Source organism: Pterocles gutturalis, unplaced genomic scaffold, assembly GCF_000699245.1.
Source record: "Pterocles gutturalis isolate BGI_N339 unplaced genomic scaffold, ASM69924v1 scaffold23649, whole genome shotgun sequence".
Taxonomy (NCBI): Eukaryota; Metazoa; Chordata; class Aves; order Pterocliformes; family Pteroclidae; genus Pterocles; species Pterocles gutturalis.
In genome coordinates this window covers 32219-59658 of record NW_010133852.1, presented here as the reverse complement: position 1 = coordinate 59658, position 27440 = coordinate 32219, and the positions used below count along the sequence as shown (strand labels likewise).

Below are 27440 nucleotides of genomic sequence, written 5' to 3'. Positions count from 1 at the left end.
TATTATCCCTGTTAAATTATTTTTCTTTTTCTGAAAAGAAACATTTAACAACTTATTACTGACATTGCCCTGGATTTCATAATATTCTGCCAGTCAATGTACCTTAAGGTCTTTGTCCTCAAGCCTGTGTTGTTTTGATTTCATGCTATATATATTGTTCACTATGACATTTCCTTTGAAGGTCGGTCAGTGCTGTGGAAGAAATTCCTGGTGGAACTCAGAAGAACAGCAAACAGAACCTGCTAAGTTTAGGTTCCACCTTCTCCATGTCTACAAAGGACTACACAGCAGCTGCTGCATCACAGAAATGTTTGTTCCACAGGAAGGAAAAGGTGACTAATGAAAAATGCATAAGCTGATTTCAAAATGTAAATATCACTAAAGAGAAACCACTCATCCGGTTGTTTTTTGCCAGTGACATGCTTATTAGCTACCGAGTCATCTCATTAGATTAATATTCTAAATTCACAGACTCCAGATTAGGCATCAGCCAGTTGTGATAGCTCAGAACTTAAGGCAGTGAAAGCTCTCATCCATAAAGACTAAGCAAAGGTTTATAATTGAACCCTATCTGACCTACATGTGTTTTCTTCAAGCATCAAACACCGTATGGACTGTTTGCATCAATCTGACAGGAGCTTCAGAACAGCAAAAACATTTATAGAGATACTGAACCCAAACACTTGCTGGTCAACAGTGCTCAGAGGACTTAAATTTTTTTACAGTGTATGCTTGGACAGAAAGCATAGGCTAGCAGTGACTGTGCCAAACCAACAGTTCACCTAACAGTCCACTTCTAGTTGTTGATTTGTTGTAGGACTCTGTCAAATGGGAAGGATAATGTTTCTTTGTCAGGTGGATCACAAAAATCCATAAACAACTGAATCACAGCAGCTCCAAAGTGCTACTGCCCATGGAGCTTTCTGTTGTAGAAGCAGAAGGGACAGGTTTCAGGCTAGTGAGTTCTTTCACCTTTTCCCAGTTCACAAGCTCAAGACTGACCAGTGGCAGAACTTTGATCATATTGTAAAATTGTCTGTTTATATATAAATGTAGTTTTAAATTTTGTTAATATGTTTTTTTCTGGGATAATAATTTAGTTCCTCAGAAGGAGTCCTGCAACTGTTACAACAAAGTGCTAGTCCCTCTCTATATGTGATACAAAACTGCATTATCTGTTGGCAGGACAATACCAGTATTATGAAACAAACCATAAATTTTCTCAAAAAAAAAAATATCTAAATGAGCCAAGGTACTAAGTCATGGAGAGTGGTTGGATGGATCCATATCTTACCACTTATAGACATTTAGTCATTTCTGTCCACTTCAAGGATCTAAAAGCATAGATGAATCTGAAAAAAACCCCATAATATGCAAAATTCCTTGAGGTGAATGCTCAGCAAGAAAAAAAAACCATCTTGTGCTGTTAAAGTTTGTTGAAGGTAAAGCAAAAGTATACAATGTCTGCTAATAAATATCAGTCAATCTTCATTACATGGAAGAAAGCGGCTCTGCACTTTAGTTCCCTATGAAAGCTAGGCTTATGAAATCACAGTGGTGTGTATGTATGTGCGTACATGTCTGTGACTGTCCTCATACTAACTTGGGAATCAAATGGGACAAAGTCTCAGAAGAAATTAAGTTTTAATAAGTGTCATGAAAATAGATGCCTTGTAAAGGAAATGGATCTCAGTTAAGTGCATTCACAGAAGAAATGTCTTCAGCATGAGCCTACCCCTAATTAGACCCCAGAGCATCCACACAGGAGAGACACACAAACAGAGAGAAGTCTTCAATCAGCATTTTCACCTTATTAGACACTGAAGTCTGTTATCTACAGCATTACAGATCGACAGAAATGAGTTTCATTGATACTGGTGTTTGGGATCTTCATTACATTAAGGAGACATTTATTAAATTTCTAAATTGCTTCCTTACAGTTTTCAGGTCCAGAATTTATTATTTTGTCTAGTGAACCACCAGTGACCTTACAGCTGCCTGGATCGGTTGTGGTAAGTATGAACATTAAGAATTCAGAACTGATTTAGTGACCTTTTAGCCTGGGATCTTTGTAAGTTGCATCCAAGTCCCAACCCAGGATTCTTGCCATGCCCTCCTCCCAAGCCAAGTTAGGGTTCCTACAGAGGAAATTAGACATGAAAGGAGGTAATTTAATTCTTAGTGCTATACAGTTATTTTTGTTGGTGTGAAAATAGCTTAATTTATCCTTCTCAGCTAAGAATGCTCACTTTACCACAAGACTTTTGAGACAAAGATTATACAGCAAATATGGAATATGAATCTAGTGCCAATGTATTGGACTCCTCCAGTTTGCAGGCACATCCTCTATCTTTCATTAAGATGAGGTAAAAGGCTGACAGCATACAGTAGTAAAAATGAGAGCAAAGAAAATTTGGAATTACCCTCAAATCTGGAATAACCCTGGTGACTGTAGAGTCTGTATGCTCAGCTGTTTTGTTGGGATTCGATGGGTTTTTTAAAAATTATAAATGTTTGGGATATTAATTTATGAGAAGGGAGGCAGGCAGTGGCACAGTGTTGTGACCAGTTCCATCAGATTATGTAGAGATGGGAGATGAGGGAGCCTCAGTAACAAAATGCTGTGGAACTTGCATTGCTTGTACTTGGCACTCTTTCTTCATTCTTTCTTACATGTTCTTAGACTAAAAAAGGGAAATCCTATTTGTCCCAGAGGGATCTCAATGTGATTCTACTCAACGGGCAGTGCCTTGAGGTGCAATGTGACATCAAGTCCAAGGCAAGAGATGTTTTCAACACTGTGGTGGCGTATGCAAACTTGGCGGAACATTTCTACTTTGGCTTGGCTTACCTGAAAGGTAATGAGACACAACTAACTACAGTAACAGTTCTCTTAGTGCCTCTGTAGTCACTTTATTAATGAATTCCAGTAAGATACTTTTAAGATCCTCAGATGAAAGCAGATCCAAAGCTTAAGCAAAAGTGAGGTACATTGGTTTAAACTGTACTGCACTCATGTAAAGCATGTCTATCCTAGGACTGTGCATCAGCACAGCCATACTGTTACTGGCTGATACTGCCATGCAGAAAAGGCTGCATCCCAGCCTTGCACTGGAATAATACTGAGCCACGTAGCTTCAGCAGAAATTCCAGGAAGCACTGTACTGAAGAATGCTGACTTTGTTCCTAGATATAAGCTGGACTACAGGCTCAGCTACCTCATCTGCAAGACCCACATCTACCTAGCCCATTTCTGATGCCAAGCACAGCTGAGGCACTACCTTATGTGTAGGGCACAAAGATTACAATGGGATGCAGAACCTGAATGGTGAGAAGAATGCAAGCCCCATCAATTCCTGAGTGATTCCATAGAAAACACACCAATCCAGCATCTAACAATTGTAATCCTAAATTACACACTAAGTGTTATCCTGTTTTCCATCAAAGAAGCAAAAAATTAAGCCATGACACGAAGAAGTAAATTTCAACTGATATCCATGATTCATTTTATTTTTTATTGCTGGTGATGCACTGAATGAAGACAGCAGAACTTTGAGCTACTGAAGTATCTCCAGACTTATCACAGAACCCAAAATTCTCATTTCAGGTAAAGAATTCTTCTTTTTGGATGATGAGACAAAACTCTACAAAGTGGCCCCAGATGGTTGGAATGACCAACCCAAGAAGAAAACTTCCATCATTAATTTCACACTCTTTCTAAGGATAAAATTCTTTGTCAACCACTTTAATGTTATCCAGTAAGTGCATAGTTCTGCTGACTGCAGGAAAAACAGTAGCATTTAGGGTGACTGTACAAGGCTCCTCCTGTGTTCCTAAACCCTTTTGTGTTCCAGGCACGGCTTGACAAGGCATCAGTTTTACCTGCAGCTTCGTAAAGATATTTTGGAGGAGCGATTATATTGCAATGATGATACCGCCCTGAAACTCGGAGCTTTGGCTTTACAGGCAGAGCTTGGCAATTATGCTTCTGAGGTGTGGATAAATAATAAAATATTTCTCAGAGGTCTCTCTCAACAGCTTTTGCAGCTTTTGTTTGTCACATAGAGTTTAAAGAAGAAATGTGAGTAGCACATAACTTCAGCTAAGTCCTTCAGTAATCACATTTCAAATTTAATTTAAAAAACTACAAAATTTGCCAGATTAAGGAGCAGTAATGAGCCAGACAAATTTGGCAGGAAATATGGCAGAACGATGAAAGACTCTTTGTCCTTCATAATTGATAACATAGCCCAGAAACTCCAGAAAATCTGTAGAAAATTTCCAACATAGGCACAGCTTGGATATAGAGAGGAAGAGAAAAATAAATAAACACTCTAGAATTCACAGCTATTTTGTGTGTAGGCTCAGATCCACAAGCTGCAAAGACAGGAAGATTGCTGATGGTATATCTGAACTAATTATCCTAGTTTAGAAGTGTACAGAAAATACCCATTTATGTTTTCTGCCGTATCTTCATTTACATAAATCAGTGTGGCTCTATTAATTGCAGTTGGAGTGGACTGGTCCATCTAGTTGGATCCATCCTGGCATTGTGTGCCCCACTGTAGGTGGTACTGCTGCAGCTGTAGCTGTCAGCTCTAAGTGTATGCCTGTAGGCCCAGCTATTTTCTCCTCTGTGGACAGAGAAGTAGTGTGTGCTTTGAGCACCTGGCTGAGCACAGGTGCAAGAGGCACATTTGTCTGTCAGGACCTGCTGTTCCCCATTGTCTTTTAGGAAATGGCAACAGGGTGACTTCAGCATACAGGTCACCCTGAAAATAGAAATGCACCAAATAAGAAAAGTCACGAAAGAACAAAAGGCTCCTCTGTCTTTTGGTTTTTTTCTTTTTTTTTTTTTTTTTCTCCCAAAGATGCATGGAAAGAGCTATTTTCGTGTTGAAGACTACATTCCAGCAAGCCGAATAGAGAAAATGACCCTGGCACATGTACAGCGAGAGCTTGCTAAATTACATCGTATGAATCGTTCCCTATTTGAGGATGAAGCTGAACTAGAATTTTTAAAGGTAACTTGCCATACCCCAAACACTATTTATTTATTTAGAGATAGAAAACCCCTCTGTATTTACCATTGTCTATTATTTCCTTCTTGCCTGATACAATGGATTTTATATAAGGTGAACAAATCTGAACAGTCAACAAAAAACTTAGAATTTCATTCTGCTGAAGATACTGTCACTCTAAGTAACTTACATCCCATTTACACAGTAGATTTCCTTTCACTGATAGTTTATAAAGTGTTAATGCACATTTTAGGTTATATTCAACATCTTAAGGGTTGATGCAAATCTTCAGCATGTTACCAATATGTCTGGGTTCCAGATGATTATAAATACACATACTGAATGTACTAGAGATTATTATAAAACATGGAAATAAGCACCTTCTTGAATTCTGAAACTATAGGCTGGTTAGCCACTTTCTAAACATTTATTGATTATTTGTTTTAAAAATATCTGTGAACACTGAAAGTGAGGAAAGAGTTACCTGAACTATTTTCTCATATGACTATTTTTCTAAGGCTCTACAGTGTCACGATGGTGTGGGTTTTCATTTTTTTCCCCTGAATTTCTTCTCCTCCCTGAAACTTCTCTGCTTTCCATCAAATGAAAAATGTCAGAGCTTAGATAATGGATAAATATCAGTAGCCACTTTACTGCAGTGCCACATGCTTTTATTTATAGCATCATTTTAGTTCAGCTGCTGTTGAATTATGTTAGTTCCTCATCTAACACTGTCAGTGGAATTGAAGAAACAGATTGAAGCTTAGCCTTAATGACAGTCCCATCATGCATGGCAAATCCAATGAAGAAAAGCAGCTTTGTTAGTATCTGTTTCAATGAATAAGTCTGTAGAAGGAACTAACACATCATACAAAGTGAGAAAGATAGCTCTCATGGCAAGAACATGCAAATTCCAAAAAGGAAAGAGATTAAAAATTAAAACCGAGATTCAGCTAGTGATTATAGATGCCCTGGTTTTCAGGTCCTGAACATTTGTGCTCTGGATACTCTCTGAAAAACATATCTTCTTAAAGTGTTTTATTTTGGTCACTGAAAATCTCTGTTCACGGTTGAAAAGTCATTTGGGGATTCTACATTAGCTTCCCAGAAAAAAAAAATTAAAAGTTTTAGAATAAACTCGTATTGATCTGCAGATCACAAAAGAGGATAGAAAACCCTCCTCATATTCCACAGTTCTGTAAAGGGTCTGAGTCATCTGAGTCACATTTTAACATTTTGTGTCCAAGTGCAGAAGGTAGAAAGACAAGGAACAACACCCAGAGCCTCTGAGTGGGTTCCTCAGAGTATCCTCTGCACAGCTGGATGGCAGGGGCAGAAGCTGGCTCCTCAGTCCCTTGAAGTATAATCCTACTTAACTTTTCACTCAGCAATGAGGATTGTGCAACAAAGAAGTGACACTGAAGATCTGTTACTATAAAGCCTGGTACTGACTATAAAGGTCTGGGGCAGTGAAATTAATTTAGTTGAGATACTCTGAGGTATAATTTAGCAAACCCTATAACTTAAGATTCTCTGCAATGGAAATTTTTAATGTCTGATTTTAAAAGATGATAGCTATGAAGGAATGGTACCTGAGTGAGGTCATTGCAGGCTGGGAGCTGCGGTGTCACTGCAGTTAGGATTTCCAATTGGTCATCAGTATTGGAGCAAGGAAACCACACAAACCCGCAATAATGTTAGAGTAGCCCTGGCACTGAAGTGTCTGCAGTTTTACTAAGATCATCATATTTGCTGTACCTTGTGGTTTCTGGGTTTGGTCAGATAAGCAAAGACAAAGAAAAGAAAATGGAAAGAAGCAAGGTTTCAGAGTAGCAAAGCAGCATCCATCCTGCACAGATTTCTATTCAGAAATGCACACAGGTGCCAAGTAGCAGTAATGCTGAGTACCTCAGTGCCACTGTAATGTTTAGATTATTGTACAGGAAGCTACATAATCCTCCTACATCTTATAATGAAATGTGTGGGAAAGTTTTATTTCAATTTTACATATGGAAAATGAATGCATATAATGGCTCTATGACACACCAAAGTAAGGTGATGATTCTGTGAGGCAGTACATATGAAAATTTGGTAAGGGTTTTCAAATGTTTCTTCACAGAGTGAAAGAACATTCAGTAAAGACACTCAAAACCATTTCCCCTCTCATCTAACTACCTTTTCTTCCCATGCCTCTTTTTGAATAATGCATGGTAAATGCACTTTTCCTCTACAAGGTGACACAGCAACTTCCTGAATATGGAGTATTATTCTATCGTGTGTCCCAAGAGAAGAAAGGAGCAGGAGGGGACATCATCCTGGGAATCTGTGCCAAAGGCATCATTGTGTATGAGGTCAAAAATAACACAAGAATTGCCAGTTTAAGATTCCAGTGGCGTGAAACAGAGAGAATTTCAGCTCATGTGAGTTGGAACCAAGTGAACCTCTTCTTCACTCTACTACTTTACTCCCCTTCTGCCTGTCACTTTGACATTTTTTTGCATTCAAACCAGAATTAGACTCATTCTGTACAGGTAAGCTCTTTTTGAAAACAGTGTAAAATCAAGGCTGCATCTGGATGTGGATACCAAGATATGCAGTTCTTAGTGAGGTTTAGTTCTGGAGTATTTTGCCAAGGCTGGAGTCAAATTACTATAAAACTGAATAATCTGGTGTTGACCATTATGGAGACTATGTCAAATCTCTTTATGGCATATTCCATACTCATTCCTCTCTCATCTTTACCTCTCTCTTTTCTTTTGTTTTCCTACCTACATCAGGTCACAGAATCATAGAATGGTTGGGGTTGGAAGGAACCTTAAAGATCATCTAGTTCCAACCCCCTTGCCATGGGCAGGGACACCTCCCACTAGACCAGGCTGCTCAAAGCCTCATCCAGCCTGGCCTTGAACACCTCCAGGGATGGGGCATCCACAGCTTCTCTGGGCAACCTGTTCCAGTGTCTCACCACCCTCACAGTAAAAAATTTCTTCCTAATATGTAGTCTAAATCTACCCTCTTTCAGTTTAAAAATGTTACCCCTCATCCTATCACTACACTCCCTGCTAAAGAGTGCCTCCCCATCTCTCCTGCAGGCCCCCTTTAAGTACTGGAAGGCTGCAGTAACGTCTCCCCAGAGCCTTCTCTTCTCCAGACTGAACAACCCCAGCTCCCTCAGCCTGTCCTCATATAGGAGGTGCTCCAGCCCATACGTCATGAGAGCGTGTCTCCCTCTTTCCAGATGTCATTATTCCCATCCTCATCCCTTAGTGTAATGATGTCTGTTAACAAATCAGTGTTGGTGACAAGTCTGTGACCTCTTCTAGATGGTATTCTGCCATCAGAGGTATATCGATCTACCATGACACAGTGTTTGTGTCAACCTACATCACACATTCCCCAGCCTGTTTGCTCTCCCAAAATGGCCCTTCTGCCCTTTAAAGATATTTTTATTTTGATGTTAGATTGGTTTAATTGTTTCAACATCTGTAGGGCCAAATTTTGCCATCTATCAACCTGCTCTCAGTGAAGTCAATGGCAAATGCTCTTGACTTTTGACATAGAGCAGTTATGATCCCAATGACGGACACCTCACATCTCTTGAATTTGTGATAGGCATTTACTGCACCCAAATGGCATGCAGCCAGGCATAAATACAACTGAACAAACCAACAACATTTTACAAATGAACTTTCACTGCCTCAGTGTAATGACTGTATGAAGCAAGCTGTGCTTTTTTTTTCCCTTTAGAGAAAAAAATTCATGATTGAAAGCAGCTTCAGTGGCAAGAAACACACCTTCATTACTGATACAGCAAAGACATGTAAATATCTACTGGACCTCTGCTCTGCTCAGCACAAATTCAATGCACAGATGAATTCTAGGCAACTTCAGAAAACGTCATCAGGTGAGGTAGAAATGCACTTCCGTTCTTCAGGCCAAAGGGCAAGGTTAGGTTTTAGGAAAGGTGCATTCAGTAAAGCTGAGAAACAGAACCTGCCACATCAGTTTCACTATGCTTCAACTTCTCATTTGCAGACTAGGAAATAATGTTTCCTGCTTCACTGGAAGTTAGAGGTGTGTAAGTCAAATTTAGCATGTGCCTGTGAGTGGGCATATTCAGGGTATGGAGAGGTGTTCTCTGATGATAATACCTATGTAGCTAAACTCAGATTAAAAAAAAAAAAAAAAAAAAAAAAAAGCGTGATTACACTCCCCTTCAGGAAACCTGCTGAGAAGTCTGAAGAAATATATCAGACTTAACCCAAATGTAACCTAAGAAGTGTTACACACAAAGAATAACTATAGTAGTACCCAGGTATGCTGGAGCTGAATTTGGTTACCTGGTTATCTTTGCATAAGATGGGTTCAACCCTACAGTTCAGGCCCAGGACAATACCACTAAGCCAAAGGCACATCAGTCATACCCACTCAACTATGTAGCTGCCAGCTGCTCTTATCTCAGATTTTGCCGTGTTTGTGGAAGATAGGACTAATACCTCCTCGGATTTCAGAGTTTCCATAGTTTCTAAGACAAAGTTGTGCTCAACCCAGGGCAGCTACACAGCAGTTCTCACCCTTGGTTCCCAGCATGCTGTGTAAAGATGGGTGAGGATCATTATGGGAAAACTGAACCACATACGAAATAACAGCCTAAGCTGACAACTGACATCACTCTTGACTTCAGTGGAGCAATATGAGTTTTCACTAGCTGAGGACTCATGCAGTTGCCTTGAACAGAATCATGATCATTTACAAACACTGAATATTTGACCCAGTGGGTCACAGCAGGAGAATCAAGTGTCATGCCTTATCTGCTGGCTTACTCCTTTCTCTAGTAAAACTCTTAAAAGTGTTGGCAACAAATTATGTCATGGGATATAACAAGAAGACTGATATATTGCTTCTTTCCCACTAAAATTATTTCATGTAAAGTGAAATTCCACATACACAAATATGTTACCATGGAAAAAGGCACTAGGATGACACTTAGGTTCTAGGCACCTTTTGTTGCTTGGGCTCCTGTAGCTTCAAACATAACTTAGTGGGATTGTGATTGGATTGTGATTTGTAGCATACAAATGAGTGCTAATAGTGACTCTTAAAGTTTCCTGTGTCACGTTTGCTTGTGATAATATATCTTAATAAAAATTACTGAATTCCATATATAAGAGAACAGAAAGATTGAGAGCTAACAAAATTATAACCCAAGTCCTGATTACAAGCACCCCAAGTAACTGAAACAAGCCAGACCTACACAAGTTGTGTGACTGCAGTTTTGAGGTTCAGTGTGTGCTTGATGTCCCAGAAAAAAAAAGGCTTTGTGAAGGCAATGACAGACTAGTTCAAAATGCTGCCTTTGCCACCACGGTGAGGCTGTAAGAGATTATAAGGCTCTTTCTGCATGAGGGAAACTCTTCCTTCTGCTGCACTGTTCAGATGTGTAAGTTACCATCTCTTCAAAACTTGCTAGCAACCCCCTACTTTGAAATTACCATGGCAACTCTCGGACTCCACTAATGCTGTGGACAGCTAAGCCTTCTGATGCCTTAACAAATGCCCCTGATCAAAGTCACTGAGGAAGGAGGGAGCCTAGGTTTGATGCTGCAGGCTAGTGTTCTAGAAAGTTGCAATTCAGGCTATTTTTTTAGGAAAGTGCATGGGAGGTCAGCTGTCACATGCAAGCAGAATTAGAGCCCATATTTGTGCTACCCTGTACCAAGCAGGGTTCTTGTTTTACTTTCCAGAATGTCTCTAATTGCCTGCTGTCCCTCCCTCCCTCAAATCCCCTCTCCAGCCCACCAGTTTGGAACCTAAATAGATTAACAATGCCTCTTCCAGCACTATCTTGTTTCAGGGAAATAAAATCTTTTGAGAGGACAGATTTTATATAGCAGAGCCCAGATGTCATTAAGTCAGTAGCAGATTTCACACAGAGGTGGAAAAACTGGAAAGCTAGTATTGACACCAAGATGGTCCTCTACTCGGCTTCACTTGTGCAAATCACTCAAAGTAAACAGCCAGCTCCTTGGCCTCTCTCTGAACTTAAGATAGCATGGGTTAGTAGAGCTCCTGTCTTCTCAGATATATATATATATTGGAGTGGTGGACCTGTGAAGGACAGGGAACTACCAACCTGGCTAATTTAGTCTCTGAAAAAGAGATATTTCTCATAAACCTAACATTTACAAAATATGCTTTACAGAGATATTCAGGTTTAAATTATAGAGTTTTAAATTGTATATTTCATCTGTCTTTGTGGAAATTTAATGTGCAATATAATTTATAGAAACGAAATCTAGATAAACATATACTTTCTATGAAAGAAATGAACTAGAAGCCCTTTCTACTCACTCCAAGGCCTAGATATCCTCAAGGATACCAGAACAAATATATCTGTGATGTCAGTCTTTTTTGCTAGCATGTTCAGAAGGTTAGACAGAAAGCACCTTTGAGCTTAAAAAGATGGGATAAATTGATTTATCTTTCTTTCCTCCCTCTCTCTCCTTTCTTATTCAGAGGAAAGTAAATTTATGGAGATAGACAAATCAAATTCTGCATATGGAGCTCAGCGTGAACACCTTGCCCTGATTCAGAGACTATCTCGTTCAGAGAATGTGCTCTATGGAGCAAACCTGGAAAACCTTTCTGCTGGGATGATGAGCAAATCTTGTGATAACCTCAGTGTGGAAACCAACAACAGGATTACAGACAAAAGCAATCTTGGCAGGTAGGTTTGCTTTTTCCTCTAAATGTGTGTAAGAATACTCAGTCATAGACTATATAATTGCAAACCTCTATGATAAACTTATGATAAACTGTGAGGCAGACTTTTTTTTTTTTTTTTTTTTTTTTTTCAGTCTTTACTGTGGTCACAGCAAAAGGCCTCATCAGGCCTGGGGCTGATGGTGCTGGCAGTAATGCAAACACAGGCAGGAAGCTAACAGTCTAATAGATAGGAACTTGAAAAAGAGTGACATTTATATTTGTATCAAACTCAGAAATGAACCACTTATTGGGTTATGGAGAATAATAAAAATAAGGGAGAATAAAATTAAAATCTTTAATGTCTGTTTATCTTCTGTGGAAATGGCAGTATGCGAACTGAATGCGTAGTGGAAGCTGGTTTTGAGCAGGTCTTAACTCATTGATTCCTCCATGTCTAAATGTGCCAATCACAGAGAACAGTATAAGATCTTCTCCCTTTCCATTTGCATTGGTACATTCACCAGTGTAGGTGATTACTATAGCTACACAGTCACAAGGCCTCTGATGAATTCTAGTGGCTTTTCAAATACTAAGAGTTAGAATAGAGCCACGAAAAACATGTACTACCAGGAAAACTTTCACATGTGGTTTTGTCTAAATGGACAGCAGGACTAAATGAGTCATGCTGAAGCTACACTGTGTTTTCCTGATGCCTGCACTCAGCTCAGAGGAAAACACCAGGGGGGGGGAAATCAGTTGTGATGTAAGTGGTCTAATGGCAGCTGTTATTTGGAAGCAAATGCTGGCAAGGATAAACTACCTCTCCCCTACAATGAAATGTGGCTCAGAAATCAGAATACTCATTGAGAGGCTATAAACATCTGCATTCCCAACTTGGCTCTGACAGACTAACGACAATGAAGTGAGAAATACTATTGCTGATTTCTTATTGTAATGCAGTCTTCCTTTCTTGCCATGCAGATCCACATCAGGTCTGTCCCAGTCAGAAATGCACATCAATTTGAATGGAAAGCAAAGGAGTTATGACTACCTCTCTATCCATTCAACTCAGAACACAATCAGTGGTGAGTATAATAATCACAAAGAGAGACAGTACTCTTCCATATTTATTGTTTCAATTGCAGTAGTCCAAAATATATTCTACTTACAGATTAAAAAATAACCTTTTGCACTTCTAGCCCTGGGAATTAACCCAGAGTTTAGCAGGACAAGCTGTGTTCTTCCCTTTCACTCCCGTTTTCCATCAAGATCAGTGTAAGAACTTCACGATAAAATTATTCTATCAGTGGTGCCTAGTGTTCTTCAGAGATGTAGTTCACTACACTCAGGACTCTCATACTGGGCAATATCCTTATGCTCAGAAGTCATCATTTGTTTTGCAATTGAGATCTACAACTAAATAAAAAAATGCATGAGACAACATAGGCTCCAGGTGCTTCCTCTGTTCTTGTATTTGCATGACTCTAACTGGAATAAGAACTGGACACCTAATTTTCTAACAGAAGCCATAGTGCATGCACACAGCAAGAGATCTATGGAATACAAAGCTATGAGATTATTTGATTAGTCCAATTTAAAATTAGAACCGTACTTTATCACATTGTGGCAATTGCACAATGTTAAGTAGTGTTAACACTATAAAAGTCACCATCACAATCAGTGCTGACTGGATTGCACCTACAGAGCCAAAAGGGCCCACAGCACCGAAGGCTAGAGTTTCCAGAGGAACCCATAGGAGGTTTTGTGTCCAAATCACCGTCATGTTCAGTGGGCACTACATGCCTGACTTTTTAGATATCCTAATCTTAATAAAAAAGTTATGGATAAATGCATACTGTCCCAGAAAGAAACATTACAGGAAGAGTTTACACAGCTACGCAGAAAAGTACATATACTTTTCTAAAGAATGCAAATTTCCAAACACTTGTTTGAGATTCTTTCCTGAATTATATTGATTCAGAAGTAATGGTAATGTTGAAAACAAGGACAAAATATCTTTTTAATTTTTGAAGTCCCAGTTTTGCATACTATATAAATCTACTGTCTCCCTGCATTAATCTGCATTTATTCTAGCTGTTTTGTTTCTGCAGCACCTGGATCACCAGCCATCCAAAAGGAAGTTTTGCTAAGCGGTCTAGAAAGAGAAATCATTTGTGTCAGCTTAAAACGTGACCCTAAGAATGGATTTGGTAAGTGTGGAAGATGTCTGTTATGTTTAGTCCTGGGATTGTCAGATCCTTGTGCTAACACTGATACTTGCTGACTCAAGCTGAGCAAGGTTGTAACCTTCACTTCATTTATTCTTCTTATAGAATAAGATTACCAATCTTTGTGAAGGACTTAGAATTTCCAAGACTGAAAAGGACTAAGCACATAAATCAAGACCACAATTTTTTCAGAGGATTAACTAAGGCCACAGAGGTTAAGGGAACCAAGTGCTAAGAATACAATGAAAGGAAGAAGGGTCTAGTTTTGTATCTGAAATACATGCACAGTGATTTATTATCTTGAACCTTACACAGGGGGAGATGATGTTCTGCACAGCTTTTAGGCATTGCTTGTGGGGGTGCAAAATGTGTACATAAGCTTAACATGAATGTTTCCTGACTTTTGGATTCTTATTTGGATAACATTTTTGTTATACACTGCCACACTGTATCCTGTTCTTGTGGATCAGTTCAGAGGACCATAAGATTTCACAGCTGACCATTAATACAATTAAACATCAAATTTATAAATGGTGCAGGTCCATATGGAATATCCTGATCCCAAACCCAACTATTCTACCAGTGAGAAGAATATAGGCAGGTGAAATTGAACTACTTGACAACAGATTTAATTTTCTTAGATATCTCTTACATATCCATTAGAAGTTTACATGGCCCACTTCAAGGTCTATAGGCGACATGATGTAGAACAATGTTTGAATTTATCTAATGAGCTTTTATACCGTTTTCCTCCAGCATGTGTTAAATACTAAGGTCCACATAGTTTCTGACTCTTGTAAGAAAGTAGTTGGAATCTTTAAAAGGCCAAGGCCAGGAAAGTATTCTTATTGAGAAATTATATCTAAATAGCCACCAAAGTCACTAGCACACTTTAATTATAACATGAGTTTAAAGCTCTCCCAAATCAAGACCTTGATGCCATGTAAATCAGAGCTCCCCATTCTCCAGACTATGTATAAAACTTACGCCACTGGAGTAAGAGCCTTTTGTGCTCCTAAGGTTCATCTTTTCTGATACTGCCAGTGTCTCTGCATTCTCATGCTATCTCATTTTTGCAGGTTTTGTAATTATTGGAGGAGAAAATGTAGGAAAATTAGACCTTGGTATCTTTATCGCTTCAATTATCCCTGGGGGACCTGCAGACAGAGCTGGAAATATCAAACCAGGTCATTGTTCTTACTTTTTAATAAGAATTAAAATACTTTGATGGTTTAAAGTTAGCTACTCTGGATTTACTTCCTTACTTAGATATGCTTTGTCTTGTTTTTATCCTTTTTTTTTTTTTTTATAAGGAGGACGACTCATCTCTGTGAATAATATTAGTCTTGAGGGCATTTCATTTAATACTGCAGTTAAAATCATACAGAATTCTCCCGATGAAGTGGAGCTCATCATCTCTCAACCCAAAGGTATAAAGGCAAATGCCTTTGCTGGCTATGGAATGATAATATTTAACTCAGGGCATAGGTATTTATTAGGCACTGGGATATAGTAGTATTTTCATGCTACTCAGAGCCAGTTATAATAACCATAGGCTAGCAGTGAAAATAGTCAACTTCTAGTAGGTAGCATGTGATCTCTGTCCTACAGTCAGTGTGAAAAAATCTGTCATGTGCTGCACTGATGAATAACAAAGGAGTTTTGGCATTTCTTTATCAGATAGAGAGTCATAGTCCTCTGCAGTGATGAAGCAAATACAATTTCTCCACACTTACAATAGCAGAGCTCCATTTTACCATGACTGACTCATTTTATAGATCTGATTCCACAACCAGTTAATGTAGGAAGTTATTTTGACTTCCTCTGTTGAGGTACAATAACAATTGCCTTCAAGTTTACTTACTTTTTGCATTGAGCAATGTTTTATTTTGGTATGGCTTTACAGACATGTATGAAGAAGGATTAAATGAAGAAAAGAATCTATCAAGAGGAAACAGCACTAGTGGATCTGAGATGTCTTGTGTAGACAGTGGGAGAAAAAAGATTCAAGACTGTCATACAGCTCTCCCTAAAGAACAGGACATAAATATAGATGAACTTGAGAAGGCTCTTTCCTGGAGCTTAGCACCAAAACTGGGCCCTAGCATTCCAGTTCCTTCAGCTGATAGCCTGAATGTGGAGGTAACTGAGATTTTGATGCTGTTCAGTAATATTACACCCAGCACATGTCTTAACAACATGCCAGCTATATTAAGAATTAAAAGTAACCAAGAAATTTAAAAAATTAGGAAAGAAGAAAGAAAACTTTGGAAGATATTGCTTGTTAAATTACATTGTAAATGTCAAAATAATAGACATGTCTAGAATACATGAAAAAATGAGGAAGCAGTTCCACAAAATGTTTCTAAAAATTCTCCTCCCATTTCCAGTAGAAGTACGAAATTCTAGTTATTTTCTTTCAATCTCTTAGGTTTTCAACCAGACACAGAACAGAAACATTTTATGCCTAGTAGCCTCTCTGTATTCATTTTATGCACACTTAGACCATATTTTCAGTAACATTAGTGTAAGCTTGAAATCATGTCCAGGCTTACAGTGACAGCAGGATCAAACCCTTTATATCTTCTGGAAACTCTGTCTTCCTTTTTTTTCTTCCTTTCCCCCCCCTTTTTATTGAGGTTCTGTAGTCTAATTAGTGTTTATATTTTTGAGACAGGAAACTGATTCTTCTCACTTACCATCTCCCTCTGAAACCAACTCGAAGGAAATCTATACTGTGGAGCTTGTTAAAGAAGACGGGACTTTTGGAATCAGTGTGACTGCAAGTGTTACTGTTAATCTTTTAGTGTGTCTGTCAAACTGTTACATGACCAAGAAACACATAGTGAAGTGTATTATGTGGAACAAAGATGCAAAATAGACTAATAACAAAAACTGTTAGGCTGGTACTTTTCAAACCTAAGTGTCTGATTGATTGACAGAGAAAGCACAAAGTACTGGCTCTGCTCATTCCCTCGTTCTTGCCTGCAGAATCTGTGAAAGAAGTGTGCTGGCATAAAGCATGTGGCAGTAAAAGCCCTTTTCATCCATACTCAATTTGAGAACTAGACCTACCACTGAAAGTGGAGTTTGGTCAGGGAAGGATATAGACAGAGCCTCTAGAAAATGCAGCGATGCAAAGAATTCTCCAAGTTGTGACTGGTTTTGCTGCTCCTGGAATTCAAAGGCTGTGTCTGTACAAGTAGATTATGCGGGACCATGGCATAGGCTCAAGCAGTGGCCCACAGGCACTGTTTAATTGTTGACAGCCCCAGTATGGCTTTGGTCTGTGCCTCAACAAGCAGTAAAACAGAAGCCATCCCATGCTGGGGGGCTGAAAGTTTAGCTGCGTGGATTCAAGATATACCATGCTGCTTATTGTGAATTTTATTTCCTAATATAAGTAAATCATTTCTCCCTCTATTTAGAGGACCAGAGAAGGCAGCAGTGAAAACTATCTGCTGCATTTGAATAATAATTCCTTGTCCTGGCTATCAAAGTTGAATTTACCCATCCAGGTTGAGATGTCTTTACAGTCCTTGCTGAAAATGGAGTGGGAAGCAACAGACATTTAATTGCCTGCAGAAGAAATTGAGGGCTGCTTTTTCATCTGAATTTGGCCAGGGGATGTAGATGGACAGAACATGATTCTTAGGTTAATTTGGAATTCCTCTGAGCTGCAGGCTCTCAAGTGGCTGCACAAGTTCAGATCCATGCTTTATATATTGTGTGAAAGGTTAATAATTGCTGAATGGATATTTCATAGTTTGGAAGCTGAGCTAGAGACTGACTGAATGATGCAACCCCATCTTTATGTTAGCATAGGGAAAAAATTGTGAACATTTAGTAAATGTTTTTATATAGCCACATAGAAATGCATTGCATTTTCCTGAGAAAATAAAACAAGATTACTACCTAGGGAGGTCTATTACAACTAGATGGGACTTTGGAGTAACATCCTATTTCCTTTTTTTCCTATATTAAAAAAAAAAAAATTAATTCCTGAAGCAGTTGCTTTGCAATCCATGTGTAAGTTGCTTTGATTTTTACCACAGGAAGAACATGTGAAGACTCCTCTCTAATCTGTGGACATATGTTTTGCAGGGTGGAATTAACACTAGTGTGCGTCATGGTGGGATATATGTGAAGTCAATTATTCCCAGGGGACCAGCAGATAAGGACGGAAGAATAAAGATAGGTAACATCTCCAACAATAAAACTCTGGGCTGCAGAACTCAATGTTAGTGTGGAATGCTTGCCACAGGGACAATGAAACACATTTGGGATTGGAGGGCATACAATTGTGAAACTTAATATGCAGTCCATCATTCCTCAGCCTGTCCCTGTACTACATGTAGATATCCCACTGAAAAACCAGGAGACTCATACCAACATTGTACAGTAACTGTCAGTAGCTGCACACCTGGCTAGTGACTCTGACATCTACTTTCAGTGTTGCTGGGATAACCAGATACTATCACTGCGTTTACTTACAGAATCTCCTGGTACGTTTTAAGTTCTAGTTATAGAATGCTGTACAAGAAGCAGTATTACTTTCATACAAAGCAACATAATTCTATACATGTATGCATGAAAATCTATTGCAACATGGGTAGCCTCAAAGTTTACACCCATTGAACATCAAAGCAACTTGACCCTTGTTTGTTTGTTTGTTTTCTTTTGCTTCAGGTGATCGTCTGCTGGAAGTAGATGGCATCAGCCTCTGTGGCATCACCCACAAACAGGCAGTGGAACACCTTAAGAAATCTGGCCAGGTTTGTACAACAGCAGAGCTCAATAAGATGCCCAGTACAATAAACTGCACTTAGTACGAACCACAGTTGCAAAGCTGGGTCAAAAGAAACTATCCCCCTATCTCATCCAACCCCATTCTCCTAAAAAGAAAAGTAACAAGACTTAGGGCTCACTGTGTGCTGTGTAACTGGAACCTGTTCATCATTGTTTTAGATTGCCAAGCTGGTTCTAGAAAGGGGAAACTACCAATTGGCAGAGCCATGCCTGACTGCTAATGACCGAAAGGAGGACCAATGTGCAGTTGTTTCTGTGTCAACATCCTTCACAGATGGTACCAAGGACTACTGCTTTTTGACAGATGGTGAGCAATGAAAAAGGAACTCAGGGTGACTTCTTGCAACATGCAAGAAAGGAATGAGTGAAAATAATTCCATGAAGTTTCTGTGGGTTGGAAGGAAAACTGCATACTGAATAAAAATATAATGTGCAATATTAATAGCATTATAAAAATCAGTTCTAAATAAAATATTTCTGATATACTTAGTGTTACAGTTGTTAGATGTAGCTGAATTTATCCTAGGCATAAATACTGTATCTCTCAGTCTTCATGAGATGGGGCTGGCAGGGGATGTCCCTGTCTGTACTCTGCAGCACTCTCATGCAGGAAGCAGCTGTGTTGATGTTGCCAGTCTGTTACCCCAAAAGAGCACCGCCAGCACAACTGCTGATGCTGTGTCCATGATGAAGCTAGGGTGAACTGCTGCCCCAGGGCCAGGAATGGAGGCTGCTATCACTTCATTTTTTAAAAGCAGAAGATTCAGAGATCACTTGCAGTGAATTTAGCCAACAAATAAATGTTGTATCTTTTACTGTAAGGCTGTATCATAAACACTAAGTCTGAACCATACTTGCCCATGGGGCAGTTACTCCTCTACATTGTCCCTAGCACAGTAGTGTTCAGCTGCAAGTATGGTATTTGGGAAAGGGCTTGTCTCTTGTTCTTGTCGGAAAAAGCAGTAGCTCTAATTCTAGCTTATGCAGGTTAGTGCAGGACCCAAACTAACATCAGGCAGCTACAGAATAGTAAAATCTACCCAGTGCTTACAGAAGAGTGTGAGAAAAGGATAGCCTTTGAACCGTTTTATGTAGGTACAAAAGGCTTCTTCCTTTATGGGCTTGTACCAAATAGCATAGTCTGTGAACACACAATAGAACAGAATCCAGTTCTTCCCATTCTGCCTGTGCAATTTCAAGGGCTCACATAAGTTAAAGGAACACCAAATCCTTCTTTTGCCAATAGTATCCATACATCTACCTCTGCAGCACACAGGGAAAAGGTCTGCTGAGGGTTTAATTTACATCAGCTTTTTAAGGTGTACGTATGCCATAGCTCCTACTATTTTTCCAATGCTTGCTTTGAACAGATAATACATTTGAAGTCAAATTGACAAAGAATTCTGGAGGCCTCGGCTTTAGTGTCCTGCAAATGGAAGGAGATGGTTGTGATCACGTTGGAGGAGCTATTGTCAGGATCAAAAGGCTGTTTCCAGGGCAGCCAGCTGAAGAGAATGGTGAAATTGAAGTTGGAGACATCATTTTAGCTGTGAATGGGAAACCTATTCAAGGACTCTTGTATCAGGTACCAAGCAGTACTATCACTGGGACTCCACATGGGTGACAAGTTAATAAAGACAATGAGATGAAACTGCATTTAAACTTAATTATCACCAGAGGAGGTCAGAATTTGCATATAATTAATCTTATTTTTTAATGCAGAATTATTTTCTAGAATTCTTACGGAGAATTCTCTTTCTAACAGAATTCTTCCATAAAATGTATTCCACTATTTAATCTATAACTTTCTACTACTGATGCACACAGTCTATCATTAGATACACACCAATTGTTAATTGGTAGGAATCTTTGTTACTGTTATGCATAATTGGAATATTTTTCCCTGTGGTCATTCATGTGTTGCAACATCATGCTAAATATCATGCCCCAGATTCAAGTCTGTACCAGGTGAGGTAAACCCAGCATAACTTTTTTTACCTACAATAAGAAATCCTACACTCACATGAAGAAATTAAATGGTAACAAAGCACTACATATGGATGTTATTTTTTTCATCATAATCTTTTCACCTTCTGAAACACCCCTGAGTTTTGTATATGAATATGCATTGGACAGATAAGATTGGTAACAAAGAGAAATTATAAAGTCATGCCATCTTCCCACTGACAGGTCATTCCTATCATTAAATAGCTAGGGCAAAAGACAAGGCTCTGTAAGCCCCAGACACCTGGGAGGGTGCTGTAATTGTAATCTTTTTTTCTTCTCCCTGACCTGGAGTCTGTCTTTTTCTAGCACTGTCTTGCTCTCTGACATACAGCCTTTTTACTCAGTTTGGGCAGAGGAGCAGACATGGTGTTTTGGCCTACAGCATTTTTTTTCTCTAGAGTAAATATTTCATCTCCCTCTAGAGCTGAAAGCCAAATGCCACTGAGTAGATGTTATGACAAGGAGGGGCTGTGAGAAAATCTCCCTTTGGTTATGTCAATATGGCAGTCTGTGGAGCTATGCTGGTATAATTGGCTGAAGATGTGTCCCTGCCACATGCAGTTTGAATGAATTTGTCTGAAAATACTGTTCTCAAGAAAAGAAAAAGAATTAATTTAACCTATGTGTCTGTTGGTGGAACAAGAACTGACTTGACTTTAGATACACATTCACATAAAAACTATGGTCCACTTCAATGACAATCACACAGTGGTGAATTTTGTCCCCCAGACATTGCTGAGGGGCACAAATACTAGGAATTTGGCATTCACAATAAAAATTGTCTCCATCCCAGTTGGTAAAATTACAGGTACTGTAGACTGTGTTCTATAAGAAATCTAAAATTCCTTTTTCCTGCTTAGGATGTCCTGCACTTGTTGAGAGGAGCTCCTCCAGAAGTCACACTACTACTTTGCAGACCACCAAAAGGTGTTCTTCCAGAAATAGAGCAGAGTGCACTGGTAAGGCAAGGCTTCTGTCAGTAAACTTGCTTCTGTAAACCTGGAAGAACACTAATACTTTTTCTCTCCAGTCTTGCACAAGGCAAACTTCCATTTTCTCCAAGGCCCTCTATTGCATTTCATTCCCTTCCCGGCGTCCTGGTTTCAGCAACAACTATAAACATCTGTATGTTATCAGCCTTCTTCTCACCACAGCTCCAAAACATAGCCTCTTACTAGCTACTATGAAAAAGTTAACTCTGTCCCAGCCGAAACCAGGACACCTGGCTTCAAACTCATTCTTCTTAGCACCAAAATAATAGAAATCTGACAAATGTGAAATATGTTTATCCCAGTACAACAACTTTTGAATTGCAGTACTTTCATTGGATTGAAACAGCACATACCCAAGCAGATCTTCTAGTGATGCTTCTAAAAATGCTCCACTAGATCCTCAGCCAGAAACTGCATATATTCTCAACTGCAGCTATTATAACTCATGGGCTTGAGGTAGCTATATTATTCCCCAAATTGGGAGGAAAATAAAGAACTTTTCTTCAGAAAACCTTTTCTACAGACTACCTCTTAAACTTAAATAGATTAAACAATGGTTTCAACTGGTTATTCACAGCTTCTTATTGAAAGTTAGCAGAATCTGCAAGGGGGATGAAAAAAAAAAAAAGAAAAAAATCAGACAGTAGAGACTGCAGAGACTAAAACAGAAAACAGTGTAATTAGCATTATTATTCCTGCTTCTTGAACACAACTCATGGGACACATACACAACTACTCTTACAATGAACATGCATTTTCATTACTCTTGCTCCATGCAGAATAGGCCACTCATGGTTCCCATCCCACCAGGATTTACAAGTGCTGTCCATTGGCAGACAGAAATTACTGTCAGGACCATCTCCGGATAACAAACCGGCTCCTGTTGCTCTCCTGCAATGTGCCTTTGGGTGATTTCTATGGTCAGTCACACAGGAGTCAAATCTGGAAGCCACTTCTACACAATAAAGAGAATATAGACACAAAGTAGAGGCATGATAAGAAAATAAATAAAAAGGGACCACTTCTAGCAAAGAATTCATTGTGAAAAGTGAACTTGCATAGTAGTACCCTGGCTGGAACTCCTGAAGAATGTGAAAGATAAGGATAAAGACAAAATAGTTATTTAGAGATAGAGTAACTCCCTCTATTTTTCCCTCCCTTCCAGATATCATTTGATATTTTCACATTTGGAGCCTTATCGATATTGCCTCTTTAAATTATTTTGTTCTTAAAGGAAAGAAGATGGGAGATAAAAAAGGAGTTACACTAACCTTTCTGTTATTTTGATAGACTCCAGCACCATCTCCAATAAAGGAGTTTGTGGCAGAAACACCAGGCAGTACAGAGGTAGGAAATAATATGGATCAGTCTACCAGTGATGGAAGCAGCACCTCTCCAGACCTCGAAGACTGTCTGGATTCTCCTGTGGCAGCAGATTTCAGGGAGCCTCCTGAAGAAGACAACTCAATTTATGACGAGCAGGAAGCTGAGGTTCAAGAGAAGCTCGTACAGAAATTTGTGACTTCCAGGGAAAGTTTCTATAAGCATCTTTGTAAGTTTCATCAAGAAGCTGCCAGTTCTGAAGTCTTCCACTCCCTAGAGGAAGAAGTGAAGCAGAACTGCTACTCACCATGTGAATTTGGATGGGCCAAAAGGTAAGGAAAACTGAAATCTGCTCTGCAGCCTTTCCTTCAGCAGTTAGAATTTTGAAAGTGAATTGCTTATGTTTAAGGACAGGGCTCTCTGCTTCTAATCGCTGCTGATTACCAAAGACCTTGTTTTACCATCTTACTCTGACTATCTGCTGTCTCTATTTACTCCCATTTTATTAAAATTTTGCATAAGTATGCATTGCAAGACATTTGGAGAAGTGCTGCACTACTGTAAAAATTTATGCTGTTCAGCTGAAACTGGCTGCAGTTTGAAGTCAGTGGAAACAGTCTTGTTGACTTAAATAGGAACCAAAGACTTTCTTATCTATTATATGATCTCTTAATTATTTCAATTTTCTCAGAGTTGACTTAAATAGACACCAAAATTTTCTTTCTTGTTGTATGACCTCTTAATTTCAAATTTTTTCAGAGAAAATAAAAAAAACTCAGAAGACAAACTGTGATCAAGGAGAAAAAATAAAGTTATTTTCCAGTCTTCAGAAGCCAATAGAAGCCCTGAGCCAGAGGAGTTATACAATAAAATACAGTACAAATGGACTCAGCCTCTTTTTACATTCTTTTGGATATACCAGACACTGGCACACAGAAGACGATCCATTCAATTTTAATCATCTTTCCCAGTGCAAAAGAACATAAATTTTCAGAACAGAAAGGATTGGTAGAAAAACAAGTTAAAGGTCTCCTAGAAAACTTTAACTTAACAGCTTTAGTAACTTTACCTAGAAACTAACTTCTGTTTCTCCACATGGTCACTTGAAATCCTTTTGTTAATCTTGACATTCATCAAGCACAGAACCAGTCAGTCAGATTCCAGTCTCTGTGGAGTTATAACACTAGCTGACTGCAAGTCAGGTGGGACCATAACAGTAATTCATACTTTTAGCTCTTCTCTCGAGAGAAGCTTCTGCTTACATATATGCTTCTCTGCTGCTAAGAATGAAACCAGCAGAAATATGTCTGTGGCAAACATATTTGACAAGAGATATAGTTGCAACAAAACTAGGGTTCTTTTGGGAAAATATTGATTCCAAGAAAAGTTTTGGATTCTTCCCAAAAAGGAAGTTCTGAAATAAATGTTTTTGTTGGGACATTCTTAGCATCATTTAGTTTCAGCTTTTGCATTTTCAAAGACAGCCAGAGCAGTTTAAGACAACATGCATTTTAAACACTGTTTTAAACATAACCTCAGTTTAATTGATCCTTCCAGCTAGAACTTATTAAAAAAAAAAAAAAAAAAAAACAGAAGGACACAGGCATAATGAACAAATTCCTTCTGATTAATTAAGAAATTTATTTTCTTCAGATTGCTCAAAACTTTTCATGCAAATATAGAAATCTTACTATATGAATTTTAAAAGTTCCTTGCTCAGGGTTTCACATGGAAAATTCCTTTCACTCTTCTCATTGCCACCAATAAGAATCTTTGAAAAAGCTGCTTTGAAAAACTTTAGCCCATAGTTCTCCCCTGTGAAGTCCAGGTGTAGGGGTCATGAGACTCTAGAAGGAGGTCAAGCACATCAGTGGAGCTCGTGTATGGGCCTGCAGGACCAAGACTCATGTCATTTCCCATGGTGATGTGGAGATGGGCTAGAAGCTGTTCTATGATTAACCCACTACTGGCTCATTGCCTTGAGCTTGTGTAGCTCTGCCAAACACCTTTCATACCCTTTCAAGGTCAGTCAGCACTCCACTAACATGTGACAGCTTGTGTGACAGCTTTTATGACACCTACATTGACCAACATCCATTGAACTTACTCTTTTCTTTCCCATTTCCAAAAGAAAGGAGAAAACTGCATTTGCTGTTATCCTTAAACATTTATTTTTATCCCAGTCTTCTTCCATGGTATTGTAAGTATCTGTTTTCCAGCTATAGAAGCACAAACTGTCAGGTTCATTCTCAGCTTTGCTGTATTACTGAAGATGGCCACCTTTTCATTTCCTCCCTGCACAGATATAAGCTAATAGACTAGATTGCTTTCCTCACTGAGGGCATACAGCGTGAGCCCACAAGTTTTCCTTATTTCCATCAGTATTTCAAAAATACCACCAGAGGCTACTAGCCATAATCAGCCAAAATGCCTGTTTTGCTACTTTTCTTTATTTTTGCCTTCTAACTGTAGACAACTTTTGAAATGAGAGCTTAACACTGGGGATCTTTTATGATTTCATAGAAGACACACAATTTGTGTTCCTTTTAGTTGTATGTGTTTGCTTGGGAGATGGCAGGCGCAGTTCAGTTCTGTCAGAGAGCAAAAGATCCTAGGTGACTGTTATGTATGAAATGACATGGCATCTTTGCTATTAATGTGAAGCATTAATAAAAGCTATGCTATTTTAAGTGTTTTTAAGATGAATGAGGTTTAACAGTATTTCAGTAAAGATTGATACGAAGAAAACACACACTTTAAAAAAAAAGTGTTTCAAGCATTTCTGTTACCTTTAATGGTAAATTTAATAGGAGACAATGCTATAGTAGTCTATTAGAGTTAATTAATGTCAATAGCCAAAACAACACTAAACACAACGCATACGATTACAGTCTGGGGCTGAACATTAAAAGTGCTGAATACTGTGTCTCCAATACAAAATCAATAATAATTTTAATACAAGTAATTGAACAAATGCATTGATTTCCGTAGGGCAACTCTTAAGCTTCAAGGCAAGCATAAGAATAAAAGCAGGCTTACAAAGAGAAGTCAGGACTTGTGTTTTTTTATGGAGAGGCAGGAACATTTTATATTTCATGTTTCTGGTCTGTGCTCTAGTTAACAAGGAAAGACCTGTAGGAGCCAGGAATGTGGCTGGCATTGCTTTTTCAAGAAAAATGCAATATGAAAATTGTAGTAATATTGTAACGTGCATACCACTTACCAGACAAATCAATTAAGCTGTTTATCATTGATGAAATAACTAATGGTCTAGGAATTGTCCAATTATTCTTTTCAAGAAGCAACCAAAGTACTAATTAATGCGTTAAAAAAGAGTGCAAGATTTTGCAAAGGCTGTTTTCAAATTCTGAAAGCTTTTTAATCTTTTAACTAGCTCCAAAAAATATTGATTACTTATTTATTTTTATAGTAACACTGGAGGACCCAGACAGCAATTTAATGCAATAACTAGTGCTTCAGTAAAAATTAGAATAAGCTAGTGTATAAGCAGTAAACTTCTCAGTGGCCATCTAATAAAGCATATGGAAGAAAACCCCAGCACTGCAATCTTTTTATTTTCCAGCCACATATTTAATAAGAGTGATGATGACCTATCGAACACAAAATGTATGCCTGAAACTCTCTCTCTAACCCCTATTGATGAAGAGTATCTCACTGTCAGCTCAACATCAGTGACCTCACTTTCACGGGGACGAAGCTCTGAGACAGGCTCCACAACCATGGCAACCCCACAATCACGTGTTTGTCGTCCTTCCTCATCATCCCCGTCTGCTAGAGAGACACATGACAGTGACAATGAATGGGAAGACTTGGATGAACTAGAGGAAGAGAAAGATGAAAAGGAAGATCGCACTAAGGTATGTGATAGGCACCAGATTATTAACAGACTGAATATGATAAGGGAAAAGAAACAACTTTAACATTCTTAAACATTAATTTTAACTCATTATCTATGCTACTTCTGCATTACTTTTTTTTTACTTCTCTGAATGTCCACAATCTTCAAGCAAAACAGACCTTCCTCTATGCCCAGCTCTCCAGAATTCTTTCCTATTTGCCTTAAGGCCATCTCCTTGCTCTTGCCAACTTACTATTTCTTCAACTTTCCAGTATTCTGCAGTATTACTTCCAATGTACAAAGGCCTAAGAGCCATCTAGTAGCCTCTAAAATAATTTGGAGTCAGCTACTTGTTTTTTTTTTTTTCTGTTGTGTTTTAAACGCATGTGGAAAATCACATTGTTACAGTGATACCACTGTAATGTCCTGATAAGAAAATATGATCCTTGTGCTAATTACTGTTCAAAATATAGGGCTCAGTCCTGCCAAATGCTGA

The 27440-nt window shown here is 38.7% G+C and overlaps 1 protein-coding gene across 1 annotated transcript in view; it reads left to right on the top strand.

Annotated features, from left to right (window-relative positions):
• The window catches only part of FRMPD2 (FERM and PDZ domain containing 2), a gene marked incomplete at its 3' end in the record, with an annotated part of 64973 nt that overhangs the window by 16301 nt on the left and 21232 nt on the right, over positions 1 to 27440 (top strand). The window contains exons 8-29 of the mRNA XM_010081400.1: positions 856 to 958; positions 1941 to 2012; positions 2684 to 2858; positions 3608 to 3758; positions 3855 to 3993; positions 4872 to 5024; positions 7256 to 7441; positions 8769 to 8925; positions 11538 to 11748; positions 12708 to 12811; positions 13838 to 13936; positions 15034 to 15141; positions 15268 to 15384; positions 15861 to 16096; positions 16632 to 16736; positions 18059 to 18152; positions 18644 to 18729; positions 18923 to 19070; positions 20134 to 20348; positions 21631 to 21729; positions 23053 to 23417; positions 26669 to 26963. Of these exons, the coding sequence (XP_010079702.1) occupies positions 856 to 958; positions 1941 to 2012; positions 2684 to 2858; positions 3608 to 3758; positions 3855 to 3993; positions 4872 to 5024; positions 7256 to 7441; positions 8769 to 8925; positions 11538 to 11748; positions 12708 to 12811; positions 13838 to 13936; positions 15034 to 15141; positions 15268 to 15384; positions 15861 to 16096; positions 16632 to 16736; positions 18059 to 18152; positions 18644 to 18729; positions 18923 to 19070; positions 20134 to 20348; positions 21631 to 21729; positions 23053 to 23417; positions 26669 to 26963 (3418 nt within the window). The remainder of the gene's footprint in view (positions 1 to 855; positions 959 to 1940; positions 2013 to 2683; positions 2859 to 3607; positions 3759 to 3854; positions 3994 to 4871; positions 5025 to 7255; positions 7442 to 8768; positions 8926 to 11537; positions 11749 to 12707; positions 12812 to 13837; positions 13937 to 15033; positions 15142 to 15267; positions 15385 to 15860; positions 16097 to 16631; positions 16737 to 18058; positions 18153 to 18643; positions 18730 to 18922; positions 19071 to 20133; positions 20349 to 21630; positions 21730 to 23052; positions 23418 to 26668; positions 26964 to 27440) is intronic.